Genomic DNA, 18,673 nt, shown 5'->3' on the forward strand with positions numbered 1-18,673 from the left:
TAACAGCAGTGTGGGAGAACTCTGGGAGTCCCTGATGGTTTTATATCCCATGTGGAGCAAGGAATTCCCTGTCTTGGGGAGAGAAAGTGTGGCTGGGTGGGTGTGTTTTAGATTTTAAAAATTCTATTGAAAGAACCTTCAGATTACAAAGTCATTCACTAAAAACTTAAGAAATGACAGAATTAAGGTTAAGACAGCCTTAATTCAGCCCCCTTGTCACAGAATCCCTGCCTCATTCAGTGTATGACCCTAGGTCTTGTTCAGTGCATACCATCCAAACCCTACATGTAAATTTATTAATTAATCTGGGTGTTAGCATGGTGCTGTCACCATAGTATCTGAGTATTTCACAAGCATTAATGTAGTTATCTTCACAACACACATGTGAGATTAGATGGTGGTATCATCCCCACTTTACAACAAAGGCACAGAAAGTAAGGCCAGAATTGTCAAACTAATGGTGAGTGCCCAATTTGAGAAACATAGGGTCTGATTTATTTTATTTATTTTCACAGTACTTATCACTATTGCAGTAGGTTGTTTTGTTTTTTGTTTATATTCAAAGCACAGCTCCCATTGATTTCATTTGCAGCTATAAGCAGTTACCACTTTTGCAAAGTCAACATCAGGTGTTTCAAGTTGGGTCCCAAAAAATGAGGAACACACAATTAGTGCCCAATTATTAAAAGTTTGGTTTGGATGAATTACCCAGCATCACACAGGAAATCTGTCACAAAAGCAGGGATAGAATCTAGTTCTCTAAGGCATCATTCATCTTCCTTAGACATGATGCCATATTTTCCCTTCCTGTAGTCCCCTGGCTCATTCCTACTACATCCTATGACTCTGGGCAGAACTTGTCATTGCTGCTGAAGGAGGCTGTTGCTGCTAGGGAGTGGGGAACATCTTGGAGCCTTCCCACACTGCCGCTCCTGCTGACTGCCATCTGCTTGTCTGTCTGCCTGCCTGCCTGCAGCCTCCACCAGCCTCCCCTGGGATTGCTGCAGCAGAGAGTCTGTCACAAGCACATGTGGGTGCACATGCACCTTAGACTTTCCTTGCAGAGGGCTGGTAGGCCTTCTCCACCTTCCTCTGCTTGTCAAGTTGGCTCCCTCCTCCCCACCTGGGGGAATTTTACTCTTGGGGGAATTCTGTACCAAAAAATAAATTCTGCACACAGTATTTTAAAATTCTTTTATTTTATTTGTCAGAATAACACACTATATCATGCCAGTTTCAATTATTTTGGGAACTTATTTCAAAATACCTGTCAGCAAGCATGTCTGTAACAATACAGACGACAAAATAAAATTCAGAAAATGGCTTTTTTGACAGATTCCTTACTAGGCTACAATACATAAATATATTTCCTGCACCCCTCAGGAGTGTAAAAGCTTGGGGGAGTCAGGGGTAACAGAGGAACTGGGGGAGAGGGATGTAACTGCTGGGAAGGAGCCTGGGAGTGAACAGGGAGGGGAGATATTGTTAGGGAGTTGGGGAATCTCCCGCATGCAGACCCCGGCTGACCCCTGGACTCTCCCATTTAGTCAGGCATATCTCCCCTGTCTCCATGTGACCCTGCACCCTTACTGCCATTCAGCCCCTGGCTCCGTGCTGCCCCTCCCAGCTCCTGAGTCCACACCCCAGTCTGTCCTTCCCATGCCTCCTCACCTGGCTCTGCTGTGAGGAACACAGCCTCTTTGGCTGGCTGGCTGCCCTCTCTTTTGGCACCACAGCAGCCCTTGGTGGGCAAAAGGTGTAACTGCAGCACCTCTCCAGCAGAATCTATAGTATGTGGAGGAAAAAAAATCATTATAGCACATAAATTGTGTGCATGAACAGAACTCTTCCCCCAAGAGTATGATTTGTAACCTGTTTCCCCTGTCCCTCCCAGGGCACTCCCTTCATACTCCTGTTACCTGCCCTGTCCAGCTGCTTCCCCTGCATTGTTTGGTACTCTCTTACTCAGCCCCAGCCCTGCTTTTGCTGTTTGTTCCCTGTCCTACCCAGCCTTGCTTGCCCTGTCTACCTGCGCTCTCCCAGGGCTTGTGATTCCTCCCCACCATTTTGTTTAATCTCCTATTCACTGCATCTCCTCAGACAGCTGCCTTTCACTCAGTGCAGCCAGAGAAGCTGGTGCCCACACAACACTGCCTATTGTGCCCCATGCCCTCTTTGGTTTATTTCATTAACCTCTCCAATTTTTGTCTGCACTCTTCTCCCCCATGTGTAGGTTGGGGGAAGGAGTGGTTAGCCTCCATTTTCCCTGCCCCAGCCTTCCCTTTGTCATTTCACTCCCTCTTCCAGTGGCTGTTCCCATCGCCTATGCTTGATCGCAGACCCTGATTGGCCACTGTGACATTCCCCATGGTGCAGTCTGGACTGCTGTGTCCCCTTAGCTCTCCAGCTTGTGATGCTTTTTATGCTGCTTTGCTGGTGAACAGCAATGCCTCCAGGCTCTGCTCTCACACAGCCACTAGCTTGTAATCACTCCAAGCTGAATACAGAATGCTATGCCCAGACATCCATGAATTACATACAGGGTGACCTCTGCATATCCCCAGTCCCAGCCTTGTCCCCTAGAAATGTGCTTCTTGTTCTGTCCAGCACACTACTGAACTGTGTAAGCTCATAATAAGTCTGTCATTTCAATAAAGGAAAATGATTATATGCACCAGTCCTGTGGACCTGAGTAGAGATTCCCAAAACACTTCAACCAAAACACACTGGTTTAGATAAAACAAAACAAGTTTATTAGCTAGACAAAGATAGATATATATTTTAAGTGATTACAAGTGGTAAGGCATAGAAGTCAGAATTGGTTACAAAAGAAATAAAAGGATAAACACACAAGCTAATTCCTAAACTTTACCACGGCTAATTGCTTTAAATTAAAAGCAAAAAAGGAGGTTTTTCAAACCAAATCTTACAGCAGTTTGTACTGGTTGGAAAACCTCCAGACCAGGACCACTTTCCCCAGTTTAATGAAGCTGCTTTTATCTTTCAAGCAATCTAACTGCCTTAAGTAGAGAAGGAGGGGAAGAGGTGAGGTAGAGATCATTCTCTCTCTTATTTTTATCAAGTATCAGAGGGGTAGCCATGTTAGTCTGTATCCGCAGAAACAACGAGGAGTCCGGTGGCACCTTAAAGACTAACAGATTTATTTGGGCATAATGACTCCATGCATCTGAAGAAGTAGGATTTTTACCCACGAAAGCTTTTGTCCAAATAAATCTGTTAGTCTTTAAGGTGCCACTGGCCTCCTCATTCTTACTTTTATACCATTCTTCTCTGTTTGAGGATTACCCCTCACCTGGGTACAGACAAACAGCCTTCTCCTCTATGGACTAAACAAACCCAACTTTCTCACTCTTTTCTCATACCTAAGGCCCTACCAAATTCACAGTCTATTTTGGTCAATTTCACTGTCATAGAATTTTAAATGTCATAAATTTCATGATTTCAGTTAATTAAATCTGAAATTTCACAGTATTGAAACAGTAGGGGTTCTGACCCAAAAGGGAGTAGTGGGGGGTTGCAAAGTTATTGTAGGGGGGTTGTGGTATTGCCATCCTTCCTTGTGCTCCACTGCTAGCAGCGATGCTGCCCTCAGAACTGGGCGGCCGGAGAGTGGCAGGTGTTAGCCAGGAGTCCAGCTTGGAAGGCAGTGCCACCAGCAGCAACAGCGCAGAAGTAAGGGTAAGAAGTAAGCACCTCTGTGCTGCTGCTGGCGGGGCGTTGCGTTCAGAAGTAGGTGCCTGGTCAGCAGCCGCCACTCTCCAGCCACCCATCTCTGAGGGCAGTGCAGAAGTAAGGGTGGCAATACCACAAAGCCCCCTATAATAACCTTGCAGACCCAACCCCCACCCCAGCGACCTCCATTTGGATCAGGACTCCCAGTTTGAGAAATGCTGGTCTCCTCGGTGAAATCTATATAGTATAGGGTGAAAGTACACAAAAGACCAGATTTCACCGGGGAGACCAGATTTCACGGTCCGTGATGCATTTTTCACGGCCGTAAATTTGGTAGGGCCCTATTCATAGGTCATTGTCTAGACCTTTAATCATATTTGTTACTCTCCTCTGGACTTTCTCCAATTTTTCCACCTTTTCTGAAATGTGTTGCCCAGAACTGGACATAATACTCCCAGTTGAGGACTAATCAGCACAGAGTAGAGTGGAAGAAGTACTTCTCAAATCTTGTTTACAATACTCCTGTTAATACACCCTAGAACAGTGGTTCTCAAACTGTGGGTCAGGACCCCAAAGTGGATTGCGACCCCATTTTAATGGGGTCACCAGGGCTGGCTTAGACTTGCTGAGGCCCAGGGCCAAAGCCAAAGCCGAAACCCGAGCTCCACCACGCGAGGTTGAAGCCCGAGCTCCACCATCCCAGGGTCAAAGGGCTTCAGCCTGGGTGGCGGGGCTCAGGTTATAGGCCCCCTGCCTGGGGCAAAAGCCCTTGAGGCTTTGTTCCCCCAGCTTGGGGCAGTGGGGCTCAGGCTTTGACTTTGGTCCCACCGCTCAGGCAAGCTCATGCTTTGTTCCCCCTCATGGGGTCGTGTAGTAAATTTTGTTATCAGAAGGGGGTCACCGTGCTTGAAGTTTGAGAACCCCTGCCCTAGAATGAAGTTCAGTTTTTTTGCAATAGTATTACATTGTTGATTTTTATTTACTTTTGTGATCCATTATAACCCCCAGATCCTTTTCTGCAATACTCCTTCCTAGGCAGTCATTTCCCATTTTGTATTTGTGCAGTTGATTATTCCTTCCTAAGTGGTGTACTTTGCATTTGTCATTATTGAATTTCATCCTGTTTGTTTCAGACCATTTCTCCAGTTTGTCAAGCTCATTTTGAATTCTAATCCTGTCCTTGAAAGCACTTATAACCCCTTCCAGTTTGGTATCATCCACAAACTTTAAGTGTACTTTCTGTGCTTTTATCTACATAATTTATGAAGATATTGAATAGAACCAGACCTAGAACAGATCCCTGTGGAACCCCACTTGATATGCCCTTCTACCTTGACTGTGTACCATTGATAACTGTCTGAGGTTGGTATACCAACAAGGTGATTATCCACTTTGTCGTTGGTTCATCTAGGCTATATTTCTCTAGTTCACTTATGAGAAGGTCATGTGAGACCGCATCAAAAGCCTTACTAAAGTAGAGATTTATAACATTTGCTTCCCCTGCATCCAGAAGGCTAGTTACCCTGTTACCATCTTTCTTAATCTAAACTTAAGGTTATTAACAAAGCACAACAATAAAAATTTGAGAAACTTGAGAGACCCACTTTGTGCTATGCTACAAGCAAAACAGAAAACAAAATGTGGGCATAAACAGCCCCGTGAGGGCTCAGAAGGGCATTGACGACAAATTCTTATCCTCCATTCCTTCTTCCCCACCCCTTTGCCATCGTAAACATGAAAAGTTTTCCTTCGTTTATTGCTTTGCAGAGAGACTCAGTGAGTCCTCTCACAACTATAAGTGCAGATTAACGGGCACAAGTTTCTTTCTCTGCCTGAGTATTTAAATCACAGAGGCACCAACTCTGCTGAGGAGAATTTCCTCAAGGAAAAGGATATGGATATAAGTTTGAGTAACTTCATGTAATATCTATGGGTTTAAATTTCAACAAATTATAGTGCTCTATTCCAGTTCTACCAGTTGGTTTACTTGTCTTCAGCAGGGTTGGCATCACAAAAAAAGCTATTTTATGCTGTAGATTTTTGCTGCTGCTGTTTCCTTTGTTGGAGAACTCTGATCTGTTCATTTCTCTGCTTCATAAACATTTTTCTTTACCATTGACCCATATTTTTTCCCATATTGGAGTGAGCAGTTTATTTACATTTCCTGTTAGAACCATTCACTTAGCATGCTGTCAGCTTATGGAGGGGGCGGGGTGTATTTAAAAAAAAAAAAAGTACGTACATGGTTATTTAAGGCTAGATTTTGCCTGGCCTTTGATGTAGGTGCCCCTTACTCACTACTTCCCTGCCCTGCGTGTGGACCAGATGGAATAACAGCCCCAGCACTCTTTGACAGTACAGAATGCTCAGTACCCCAGAGGATGGGAAAGGGCAAATATGTACCTATTGTACCAGCCAGCAATTTGCACTATATATTCGTGTAGTAGCACATTCACAGCCTCTGCGTGCCCTGGAGTTCTGAGAGGCATTGTCCCATGGGGCTATACAACTGTGCGCAGCCTTTTGCTATGGTCTGTGATTAAAAGACACAATCTAACCCATTAAAGTTTTATTGTGCTTTACTAAAATTATCTTAAACTTTTTTTGCCCAACTTTTGCTCAAGTTCTTGAAGTAAAATTTTTGAATGTGGTCACTATTATAAGTACAGGACATACAAAATCATTATGGTGACTGGTATTATATAAACAAAACCACCTGTAAGGATCAACAGAATATGGAGGGGGCGAGGGAACTTCTGGATAATTGAATGACTAACTAAATGGCTCCTGTCACCTCTTTTTATCCCTTGGTTAAATATGGGCCAGGTTGGTAGTGGACCAAAATAAGTAGTTTAAAAAAGTTGGATTTTGCCAGCAGTTACTGCACACGAATAACTAAGATACCATCGTTCTTGCCCTATACTAATAAGAACTAACTCTGGTATCTGTGGGCAACTTTTGATGGTGATCAGAGTTTCAAATGAGCTTATCTGTTTGCAGTTCATTGTATGTTGGTAGGAATATCACAGACCTCTATAACTGACATGAATTGGCACCCGTAGGACAGTTTCTGCAGAGGCCATAGATTGTATGAGCATAAACACAGGTTTGAACAATGTAGGAGCTTGTAGTCCTGCTGCTTGAACTTTATCTGGTCAGCAGACAAACGTATCACTCAGTCCCCTCCATGTCAGACAGTCTTCACATGGAGTCATTCCGCATCTTCATAGCAATTGGGGCAGACTGGATCTTTGGTCTGAGCCTAGGTTTAGGATCACTTCCTCAAGAAGAACTCACCAGAATTTTCTGCCTCTAAGTGGCACACAAGACAGATTCCAGGTCTCCTTTGGAGCAGAGCTTGCAGAGAAAGTAGGAAAGTGTTGTTTATTTGTTTTGTTTGGAGCCTCCTTAGACTCAGGGGAAGGTAAGAGCTCTCCAACCTCCCAAAGCAACCCTCAGGAAGAAATTCCCACTCCTGGCCAGCAAATAGGCAAGATCTATGTTGGGATGTCTGAGAAGGCCACAAAGCATTCCCCCTTTCCAAACCTGCAAGGCTTTGACTGCCATGAAAGGTGCCAACTCCTGTGACCTCTTGGAGTCAACAGTGAGTCACTTTTCTCCGTGGCTTTGGCTCATTCCTCATTCAGTGAAGTTGGCCCCCTTAGCCTGGACCCAGCATCCGTGAGCATTGGGTGAAGTGAGTCAAATTCCTTTACTTGGGTGATGGGCCCATCTCCTCTCCCCTTTCAGCCCCTGGGGTCCCACAGGAAAACATAAATTATCTATTTTCTCAGGGAGACATGCCTGCAGATAGTCTTTTCAGTCTCCCTGGTAAATCACTTTTGCCCCTCAAACGGGGTTTGGCCTAGTACTGGTGAAGGATATTGCTCAAATCAGCTCTTAAAAAGGCAACATAAAGCCTTAAAATCTATTATGAGACAGTCTCCCCTCTAGATCCTCTAAAGTGCAGGAGACCTCTCTAAAGCTGAGGTGGTCTGCAAAGCTATTATAGGGCCTTCCATCCACACTGTCTCATACACTATAGAGTCAACATCCTTAAGGCCCTTCTCTACCAAACCTGCATCACTGGAATTGAGGAACAGGATGCCTCAGTAGTCCTTAAATTCCTTTTCAATAATATAGTAAAAACTGTGTTATCTGGCACTTACCAATCAGAAAGCTCTAGAAACCAGCATTTCTGATATCCATTAAAAGTCTAGTTGGCAGAGGGCTGGCAGGCTCCCTGCCTGGCTCTGTGTGGCTCCCTGGAAGCAGTGACAATAGTGGAAGCAGGGGGCAGGGATAGCTCAGTGGTTTGAGCATTGGCCTGCTAAACCCAGGGTTGTGAGTTCAATCCTTGAGGGGGCCATTTAGGGATCGGGGCAAAAATTGGGGATTGGCCCTGCTTTGAGCAGGGGGTTGGACTAGATGACCTCCTGAGGTCCCTTCCAACCCTGATATTCTATGATTCTATGACATGTCCCTGCTGCTCCTAGGCTGAGGAATGGCCCCGGAGGCTCCATGCATTGCCCCCGCCCCGAGCACTGGCTCCATAGCTCCCATTGGTCAGGTACCGTGGCCAGTGAGAGCAGCGGGGGTGGCACTTGCGGGCAGAGGCAGCATGCAGAGCTGTCTGGCTGCACCGCCGCCTTGGAGCAACAGGGACATGTCGCCTCTTTCAGAGAGCCTCCCGAGGTGGGCCCCGCCTGGATCCGGCACCACAAAGCCCCTCCCGTGCCTCTGCCCCCTGCCCTGAGCCCCTCCCACATCCAAACTCCCTCCCTCTTAGTTAACCGGAATTTTTGACTTACCTGCGCTTCCCATTTATCCAACATGCTGGATAACAAAGCTTTTACTGTACATGGTTGAATCGTCCCTCCCTGGCGATGGTGGGGATGACTTACTGCTTTCTGCATTGCACTGCATGGAGGGGATTGAGAAAGTGAGAATTCTGCCTTGCCTATGAACATTCATTCTAGGACTCCATGTCAGATAGTTTGGCTCACGTAGGGATTGCATAGGGTTGTTTTTTCTGATTATTGCTCACTTGTTAAGTGGTTTGAAGGGGAAGGATGGTGTTCCTCCAGGAAGCTCCTAAATTTCATTTCAAGGCTCTGCTTCAAATGATTTGAATTAAATAGCACTCTTATAGTTAGTGTTTGTCAGCTTTGGAAGCTGCCCTCCTAAAGAGTTATTCCTGAGGGATGATCCTGAACCCAGACTCAGAACAAAGGTCTAGTCTGCCTCTAGAGAATGCCCCACTTTGAGGACTCTGACATGGAGTGTCCTTCAATGAAAATTCACAGATAAGACAGAATTTTCCTTTTCTCCAGCTTCGTGTGTCTGTACATGAGTTGGTTTCTCTGCTCTGTGTTCTCCACAAGGACTTATTTATTTACACCTTCTAATACTTATCAAACTTGGTCCTTCTGATTTTTGTTGGCCCTTCTCTGAAGGGATGACTGTTTCTTGCCCTCAAAGAATGCTTCTATTGAGGAGGGAGGAATTTCTCATCTGTTGTCTTTATCAGATAGTACTCATGAAAAATTTTATCTAACATTCAATAACTTTTTAAAAAATGCAACCATCTGATGCATGTAATCCATGTTCACAAATTTCACAGGATTATTTTTATTTTAAAGACCACATTTATAACCTGTGATTTTGAAACTGAGATAAGAAAATTATTTTAAGTAGGAGGGAGAATATGCTTATCTCTTAGCAAAATTCACTAACTTGTTGGACAACTTAATCAGATGAAGCTGAGGGTTTTTTGTGTTTTTTTGTTTTTGTTTTAAGAAACTTGTATAATCATTCAACAGCTCAAAAGCTGACAGGAACAGGAGTGGAAATGACACTTTTGTTCAGTTTCTACCTTTTCTCATGCAAATGTTGCTAAGAAAGTTCAACTGACTACTGTTCAGGTGACTCAGTATCGTCTTTCTAAAGACATTACGTTACAATCTCTGTCAAACTATATTCTTGAGTTGGTAGTCTGAGAGCTCTCTTACATTATCACAGATGGTCTCTTTTTTTTTTAGTCCATTCTATTTGTGCATCACCTTAAGTGTGTGACATAAAACTGATGAAAGAAGCAAATTTAAGGTAAAGTGTGGACATACTTTTCCAGCTGTACCTAATTATCAGAGAGACTCATGTAAAAGACACACGAGCATAAGATAAAGATTTTATCTTGTTTTTGGTCAGCATTTAACTATTTTTAAAAAATGTGTTTTATTTTTAAACAAAAACTATCCACTGACTAACTGCATTTTTACTAGTGATTCTACGTATATTACCCTGTTGGTTTCTTCTAATATGACGGTGTAATGTCAATAAGGTTTTGTTTGGTTGCTTTTTCTTCTGGCAGGTGAAGAAGGCTTTCTTTGCCTTGGTGGCAAATGGTGTTCGAGCAGCTCCACTGTGGGAGAGTAAAAAACAGAGTTTTGTAGGTAAGGAAAGCTGGTGTTTTTCAGCAGGGAGTTAATGTGGGGTTGTGGTAGAGAAAGGAGCCAACGCTAGCTGGGTTGTGTTGTATATCCTGGAAATGCATCTGGTGGTGAGTTTTCTTACTCCTCCAGCGAAGGCTGAAGTGTTGCTAATTCCTATGACTTTATCATGAGTCTCTCAAAACGTGGTGATTTTTTTCTTAGAACTTCGGCTGCTGAACTCAGGGTAGTTACATGAGAATGTCCACTTTTATTTTTAAATGAAAGTAACGTTCCAGATCTCATGGGTTGCAGACAAGAACTTGAAGACGTGAACCACAAGAGCTCAAAAACCAGAACACACGCTTTTTGAAATTTCACGATTTTGATGGGCCTGACTCATGACTTTTTAGAACACTTGGGTTTGGAAATACTAGGTGAGCCTGACCAGTGAGATGTGGGGCCCCAGGTGGTTGGTTGCTTTATTTTATGTTTACCATTTCAGGGGTTGGGAATTGGAGGGTGTAGCATGAGACCTCAGAGGCAGAATACTGAGACAGGGACTTTCAGAGGCACCTAAGGGAGTTAGGCACCCAACTGCCAATGGATTTTAAGTGGGAATTGGACACCTAATTCCCTTAGGCTCTTCTGAAAATGCCAGCCTAAAAATCTAGCTGGTTTTCAGGGCATCTTTCAAATCCCTTTCATTTACATTTTAAATATGTAAATATTCTCAGCAAAAATTAAGCTTTAAAAATCTTACTTATCAGTTTTTTGTATAAATCATCTCAAGAGATGTAGCCTGGGTAATGCTAGTTATCCATTCTGAAGGAGTAGTGTTTCATCAACTTTTAAAGATTTTCTTTTCCACTCTTAACTAATATACATAAAGACCAACTAGCCCAATAAAAATATTCTTCAAATTGGAAGCAGTGTTTACTATACATACAGCTGGGCTAGCCAAAAAGTCTACCACCAGAATGGTTACCTTCTTCACTGTCCTCACTTGCCAGTATGCATGTGTGACTGCACAGTAACATGGTGATACTCTCCTCCAAGGCTTTGATGTACGTAGAAAAAAATGTAGCATCGAGCCCAACTACTGATTTGCTTCAGAGTCTACTATAGATAAAGTAAAACTCCCAAATTTGTGTATTGCAGGTAACATGTGAAGAAACAAACTGGATTTATGTTCTTGTGTTGCTTTGTGGTGAATAAAGGCGGCCTGAAAGGTCTCTTTACATCATAAAAAGACACAATCCAATTTTTTCCCTTTAAATTAATTTCTTTCACTGTCTTATTTTAATATCCCAGTAAGCTGTTCAGACTACATGTACATCTCAAATTCTGTTCTGTATGGATTGCAGAGCAAAAAAGCATTAAATACAGAATGCTATAATATAGAGGCTCATCCTGAGAGGGCTAGAAATGCATTTGGCTTCTTATATTGCTAATTAGAAGCCTTAGCAGCTTTCTTTAACACTTCTCTAATTTTGGAATATAGCATTATGTCACTATCACATTCGAAAAACAGGATCATAGTGACTGTTTATAAATACTTTGTGTAACCTGGCATGTAGATTGAGAGGTTCTTGGAAATAAATTATAAAGAACTTAATATTTCAAAGCCATGGGAAGCACTAGTAATTTTATGAAGGACTGTGTGCCTTGATCAATGCTGAGTTTTGATTTCTGCTCATCTCAGATTTCTGGTCAATTAAAGTTGACCTCTAGAAATTGACATTTTTCCCCTGAATGCTTGTTCATGTGTCTTTCAAAAGTTCAGTTGTAGGAGTAGTAATCCGTTAGGTGGAATGATATTTGTTCAGTTTGTAGTACTTCAGTAAAATGTTTTTGATAACTTGGTATTACTGACGGAAATTGCATTATCCTGTATACACCTAAGGATATGATGAACTGTCACTTAATCTTTTAAGTTATAACTGGATAGCTTTCCAGAAGATGTGCTCCAGTTCGAACAGAAGTTGTGATCTTGCTGCAGCAATTACTGAGTGACATTCTTTGGCCTGTGTTATACAGGAGGTCAGACTGGATGACCATAATCTCTTCCGGTCTTAATATCTATGAATCTGTCTACTGCTTGTATTTTCTTTAAGTGAATGTTTGACTCACAAAAGAGACTAGTGGCGGACCTGAGTCCCAAACTGCATAATTGGATTTTGAAACCCTTTATCTCCTCCGCATCCCCATCCAAAAAAAAAAAAAAAAAAATGTAGGCAGGGAGGCAATCCTAGTTCAGGGTTTGTTTGACTAAAATTGTTAGATAAAAGGGCCAGATGCAATATCCAGATCCAGGAGTTCGGTTCCAACTTCTACCAGTACAGAGTCTGTTCTTTCTGTTATAGTCCATTGTGTCAGTGCTAACTTAGAGAATTTAGTGTGCACGCTTTTGAAATTATTGGCCATTTATAAAACTCTTAAAATGTTGTGTTCAATTAATCGACAATGTGAACTACACCAATTTAGAAGTAAATATTTTAAAAAACATAAAAACATAGTTAAGATCATTTTAAGATGCCTTTTCTAAATGTTCTTATATTTTTTCCACTTGTTACAGGAATGTTAACAATTACAGATTTCATTAATATACTGCATAGATACTATAAGTCTCCAATGGTAAGTACCATATCAGACTTTAATTGTATCATTAGCAACCATAGCATGTATAAATGCAAATCAAAAGCATTGAAAATTGATTTAATATTTGTACAACCTTTAGAAGCTTAACTTGCTATAGAAATGCTTTATTGTGCTTTTGAGAGGAAAGGATGGCTTTCTGGTCAAAGCACTGGACTGGGACTCGGTTAAATTTCCAGCTCTACCACAGACTTGCTGTGATCTTTGGCAAATTACTTAGCCCCTCTCTGCCTCAGTTTCCCATCTGTAAAGGTGGGTAACATTTCTTTCCCATTTGTCTTTTCTAATTATACTCTTCAAGGCATGGACTGTCTTGTATTATGTGTGTGTTTGGTGCCTGCCACAGTGGGGCCATCATCTTGGCTGGATCTAGATACAGAATCTTGGTTGGTTTTGAACTTTAGGCACTATTATTATAATACTACTACTACTAAGATTTTTTGTTTTTGTAAAAGGTCTAGTTAAACCGAGTGTAAAATAGCGATTCTACGTAAAAGTGATTTAGTGTGAAAAGTACTTAAAAATATAGTTGACGATAGTTTTTTAGGGTTTTATTGTACATTTGATTCAAAATATGTGATTTGCACATGTTCAATCACATACAACATTATTCAGGTGGACAAAAAAAGAAGTGAGATTGGGGGGAGTGATGAGTTATATAGATCGCACACTGATGAGGAAGGTGCCAGAGAGGCTCTGTGTGCAGGGCTAGCCCCGCCTCTCCAGCTCTGACAATCATGTCATGTAGGAGGAGGGCTTTAAAGAGGAGGAAACTGCAGTTAGCTAGGGGGAGAGGTCACCCTGAGCAGAAAATGGCTGTAGCAACTCCTGAAGCCATAGCGGGAATTCCCATCTAGGAGATCTCCTCCCCCAACCCTCTGGGGAATGCAATGAACTGCCTGGTTAAGCCTGACAGAGCGAGCCCAATTCAGCTACCCAGCCAGAAGGACTTCTAGAAAACTGCTACTTAAATAGCCCTGAAGTAAGAAAGTACTGCTGGCCTTTTCCCCTTTGAGTTGGCTCTGGGAAGAAGTTACTCTTGGGTGCATTGGAACATTTATTTCCCTTTTGATCCCCCATCAGCAGAGACATAAGCCCTGCAAAGGGTGGGATCCCCTCATGCAAGGACTAAAAACTGGGACCTATACATAAGCCATCCATTGTAGATAACTGGGCATGGTCAGCGTCTCCCACGATCTGGAAGGAAAACCTACGAGGAGTTTTTTTAATAGGGCAAATCAACTAAAAGCAAAAACTAGTTCCATAAATTACTTACAAAATTTGTCCTACGTTTTAAAAAAAAAAAAAAAAAAATGGTGAAGTCATTTGTTGCAAGCAGATTGCAGCCCTCAGAGAGACAGGCTCTTGAGACCAGAGTGGCTGAGCTAGAAGAGCAAAGGGAGACAGATGTACGTAGACAAGACTTTCTGGGACACAGTACCAGTGGTCCCACCCCCAGTCTGACAGTCTCTGTGCTGTTGAGGAGGATGAAAGTCTTGGGGAAGGAGAACATGAAGCTGGAGCGGAGGAAAATGCTCCCATGGTTGGGACCTTTCTTCTGGATGATGTCATAGTATCCTCTCATACTAAGGATACGTCTCAAGGTGCAAGGACCCCTGTTAGGAAGAAATAGGTAATAGTAATGGAGGATTCAATTATTGGCAATATAGATAGTTGTTTGTGGTGACTGGAAGAACTACATGGTAAATTGCCTGCCAGATGCAAAGGTTGCAGACCTCTTGAGACATCTAGACAGACTTACGTGTAATGCTGGAGAGGAGCCAGTGATCATGATATACATAGGTATCTGTGCCATAGGGAAAGGTAGGAGAGGTCCTGGAGGCCAATTTTAGGTTGCTAGGTAAGAGATTGACGTCCACGGCCTCCCTGGCAGCATTCTCTGAAATACTTGTAGTTCCATGCCTAGGGCCATTTAGACAGGCAGAACTGCAGGGTCTCAATGTGTGGATGAGACAATGGTGTTTGCAGCAGGGATTTAGGTTTATTAGGAACTGGGGAAAATTTTTGGAAAGGAAGAGCTTACACAGGAAGGATGGGCTCCACCGAAACCAAAATGGAACTAGATTGCTGGCATGTAAAATTAAAGACTCCTCTAAGCCCTATTTAAACTAAGGGCTGGGGGAAGGTAGACAGATGCAGAGGAGCACATGGATCGGACAGAAACATCTCTTAGGAGAGGATTTATTAAAGAGGATATTCTATCTACCTAGTCTAGTAAAGAGGAGAGGATAGAAGTTGATAAAGTATAGGTAGGAACTGAAGAGAAACAGTCAAATGAAGAAAAGTCCCATTCCATTACATCACATGAAGGCAGACAACTAAATATGGACACATTTTGTAAGTGCTTATATACAAATGCAAGAAGTCTAAATACTAAAATGGGTGAACTTGAGTGCCTGGCATTAAATGAGGATATTTGTATAATAAGCATCACAGAAATTTGGTAGAACAATGATAATCAATGGGATTTGGTAATACCACAGTAGAAAATATTTCGAAATGACAGAAAAGGTCGCACTGGTGGAAGAGTTGTATTATATGTGAAAGAAAGCATAGAGTCAAATAAGGTAAAAATCTTAAATGAATCAAACAGTACCATAGAATCTCTATGGATAGAAATTCCACGCTTGAATAATAAGAATATAGCAGTAGAAATATACTACTGACCACCTGACCAGAATGGTGATGGTGATTGTGAAATGCTCAGGGAGACTAGAGAGGCTACAAAAAAAGAAGCCAAAATAAGAATGGGGGATTTCAGTTGTCCCCATATTGACTGGGAACATGTCACCTCAGGATGGGATGCAGAGAGAAAATTTCTAGACACCATTAATGACTGCTTCATGGAGCAGCTAGTCCTGAAACCCACAAGGGGAGAGGCAATTCTTGATTTAGTCCTAAGTGGCACACAGGATTTGGTCCAAGAGATGAATGTAGCTGAAGCACTCAATAATAGCGACCATAATGTAAATAAATGTAACATCCTTGTAGAGGGGAGTACCAGAGAAACCCACCACAGTAGCATTTAACTTCAGAAAGGGGAAGGCTCCCCAAATGAGGAGGCTAGAAATGGAAATGAAAAGGAACTGTCACAGAGTGAAAGGCCTGCAACCTGTACCGTAATAGAGACTCAAACTATATGTATACCCCATATAAAAAAAGCAGTAATAGGACTAAAAAAAGTTACCATAGCTAAACAATAGAGTAAAAGGCAGTTAAAGGCCAAAATTGGAAGTCAGATCCTACTGAGGAAAATAGAAAGGAACATAAACTCTGGCAAGTCAAGTGTAAAAGTATCGTTAGCATGCCAAAAAAGAATTTGAAGAGCAACTAGCAAATAACACAAAAAAACTCTGCAAATATTTTTTTAAGTTTATCATAAGCAGGAAGCCTGCCAAACAATAGTGGCATCACTGGATGACCAAGGTGCTAAAGCAGCACTCAAAGACAATGTTGTTGCGTAAAAGTTAAATGAATTCTTTGCATCAGTCTTCACTGCAGAAGATCTGAAGGCGATTCCCAAACCTGAGCCATGCTTTTTAGGTGACAGATTTGAGGAACTGTCCCAGATTGTGGTGTCAGTAGAGGAGGTTTTGGAATAAATTGATAAACTGAACAGTAATAAGTCACCAGGACCAGATGGTAGTCACCCAAAAGTTCTGAAGGAACTCATGAAATTGAAAAACTACTAATTGTGGTATGTAACCTGTTGCTTAAATCAGCCTCTGTACCAGTTGGCTGGCAGATAACTAATGTAACAAGGATTTTTTTACCAGGTGATCCTGGTAATCACAGGCCAGTAAGTCTGACTTCAGTACCAAGCAAATCAGTTGAAACTTTAGTAAAGAACAGAGTTATCAGACATATAGATGGACATGATATGTTGGGGAAGAGCCAACACTGCTTTTGTAAAGGGAATTCATGCCTTACCAATCTATTAGAATTCTTTGAGGGACTCAACAAGCATGTGTTTAAGTGTGATCCAGTAGATACAGTGTACTTGGACTTTCAGAAAGCCTTTGACAAGGTCTTCATTAAAGGCTCTTAAGCAAAGTAGGCATCATGAGATAAGAGGGAAGGATATCTCCTCCATCAGTAACTGGTTAAAAAATAGGAACTAAAGGGTAGGAATAAATCCTCAGTTTTCACAGATGAGTTCTAAATAGCAGGGTCCCTCAAGGAGCTGTACTGGGACCAGTGCTGTTCAATGTATTCATAAATGATCTGGAAAAACGAGTAAATAGTGAGGTGGCAAAGTTTGCAGATGATACAAAATTACTCAAGATAGTTAAGTCCAAAGCTGACTGGAAAGAGTTACAAAGGGATCTCACAAAACTGGGTGACTGGGCAACAAAATGGCAGATGAAATTTAGTGTTGATAAATACATAAGAACATAAGAATGCCCATACTGGATCAGATCAAGGTCCGTCCAGCCCAGTATTCTGTCTACTGACCGTGGCCAATGCCAGGTGTCCCAGAGGGAGTGAACCTAACAGGTAATGATCAAGTGATCTCTCTCGTGCCATCTATCTCCACCCTCTGACAAACAGAGGCTAGGGACACCATTCCTTACCCATTCTGGCTAATAGCTATTAATGGACTTAACCTCCATGAATTTATCTAGTTCTCTTTTAAACCCTGTTATAGTCCTAGCCTTCACAACCTCCTCAGGCAAGGAGTTTCACAGGTTGACTGTGCACTGAGTGAAGAAGAACTTCCTTTTATTTGTTTTAAACCTGCTGCCCATTAATTCCATTTGGTGGCCCCTAGTTCTTACATTATGGGAACAAGTAAATAACTTTTCCTTATTCACTTTCTCCACACCACTCATAATTTTATATACCTCTATCATATCCCCCCTTACTCTCCTTTTTTCCAAGCTGAAAAGTCCTAGCCTCTTTAATCTCTCCTCATATGGGACCCGTTCCAAACCCCTAATCATTTTAGTTGCCCTTCTCTGAACCTTTTCTAATGCCAGCATATCTTTTTTGAGATGAGGAGACCGCATCCGTACACAGTATTCAAGATGTGGGCGTACCATGGATTTATATAAGGGCAATAAGATATTCTCTGTCTTATTCTCTATCCCTTTTTTAATGATTCCTAACATCCTGTTCGCTTTTTTGACTGCCGCTGTGCACTGCGTGGATGTCTTCAGAGAACTATCCATGATGACTCCAAGATCTCTTTCCTGATTAGCTGTGGCTAAATTAGCCCCCATCATATTGTATGTATAGTTGGGGTTATTTTTTCCAGTGTGCATTACTTTACATTTATCCACATTAAATTTCATTTGCCATTTTGTTGCTCAATCACTTAGTTTTGTGAGATCTTTTTGAAATTCTTCACAGTCTGCTTTGGTCTTAACTATCTTGAGCAGTTTAGTATTGTCTGCAAACTTTGCCACCTCACTGTTTACCCCTTTCTCCAGATCATTTATGAATAAGTAGAATAGGTTTGGTCCTAGGACTGACCCTTGGGGAACATCACTAGTTATCCCTCTCCATTCTGAAAATTTACCGTTTATTCCTACCCTTTGTTCCCTGTCTTTTTAACCTGTTCTCAATCCATGAAAGGATCTTCCCTCTTATCTCATGACAACTTAATTTACATAACAGCTTTTGGTGAGGGACCTTGTCAAAGGCTTTCTGGAAATCTAAATACACTATGTCCACCGGATCCCTCTTGTCCACATGTTTGTTGACCCCTTCAAAGAACTCTAACAGATTAGACATAATTTCCCTTTACAGAAACCATGTTGACTTTTGCCCAACAATTTATGTTCTTCTGTGTGTCTGACAATTTTATTCTTTACTATTATTTCAACTAATTTGCCTGGTACTGACGTTAGACTTACTGGTCTGTAATTGCC

General features: G+C 42.0%; 1 protein-coding gene across 8 annotated transcripts in view; it reads left to right on the forward strand.

Annotated features, from left to right (window-relative positions):
- The window catches only part of PRKAG2 (protein kinase AMP-activated non-catalytic subunit gamma 2), a 383,197-nt gene that overhangs the window by 323,108 nt on the left and 41,416 nt on the right, over positions 1-18,673 (forward strand). For all 8 annotated transcript variants that reach the window (XM_074946315.1, XM_074946314.1, XM_074946317.1 and 5 more), the window contains 2 exons: positions 10,064-10,145; positions 12,700-12,758. In XM_074946315.1, coding sequence (XP_074802416.1) covers positions 10,064-10,145; positions 12,700-12,758 — 141 coding nt within the window. The remainder of the gene's footprint in view (positions 1-10,063; positions 10,146-12,699; positions 12,759-18,673) is intronic.

The sequence above is a fragment of the Natator depressus genome, chromosome 2 (genome assembly GCF_965152275.1).
Source record: "Natator depressus isolate rNatDep1 chromosome 2, rNatDep2.hap1, whole genome shotgun sequence".
In the NCBI taxonomy this organism is placed as follows: Eukaryota; Metazoa; Chordata; order Testudines; family Cheloniidae; genus Natator; species Natator depressus.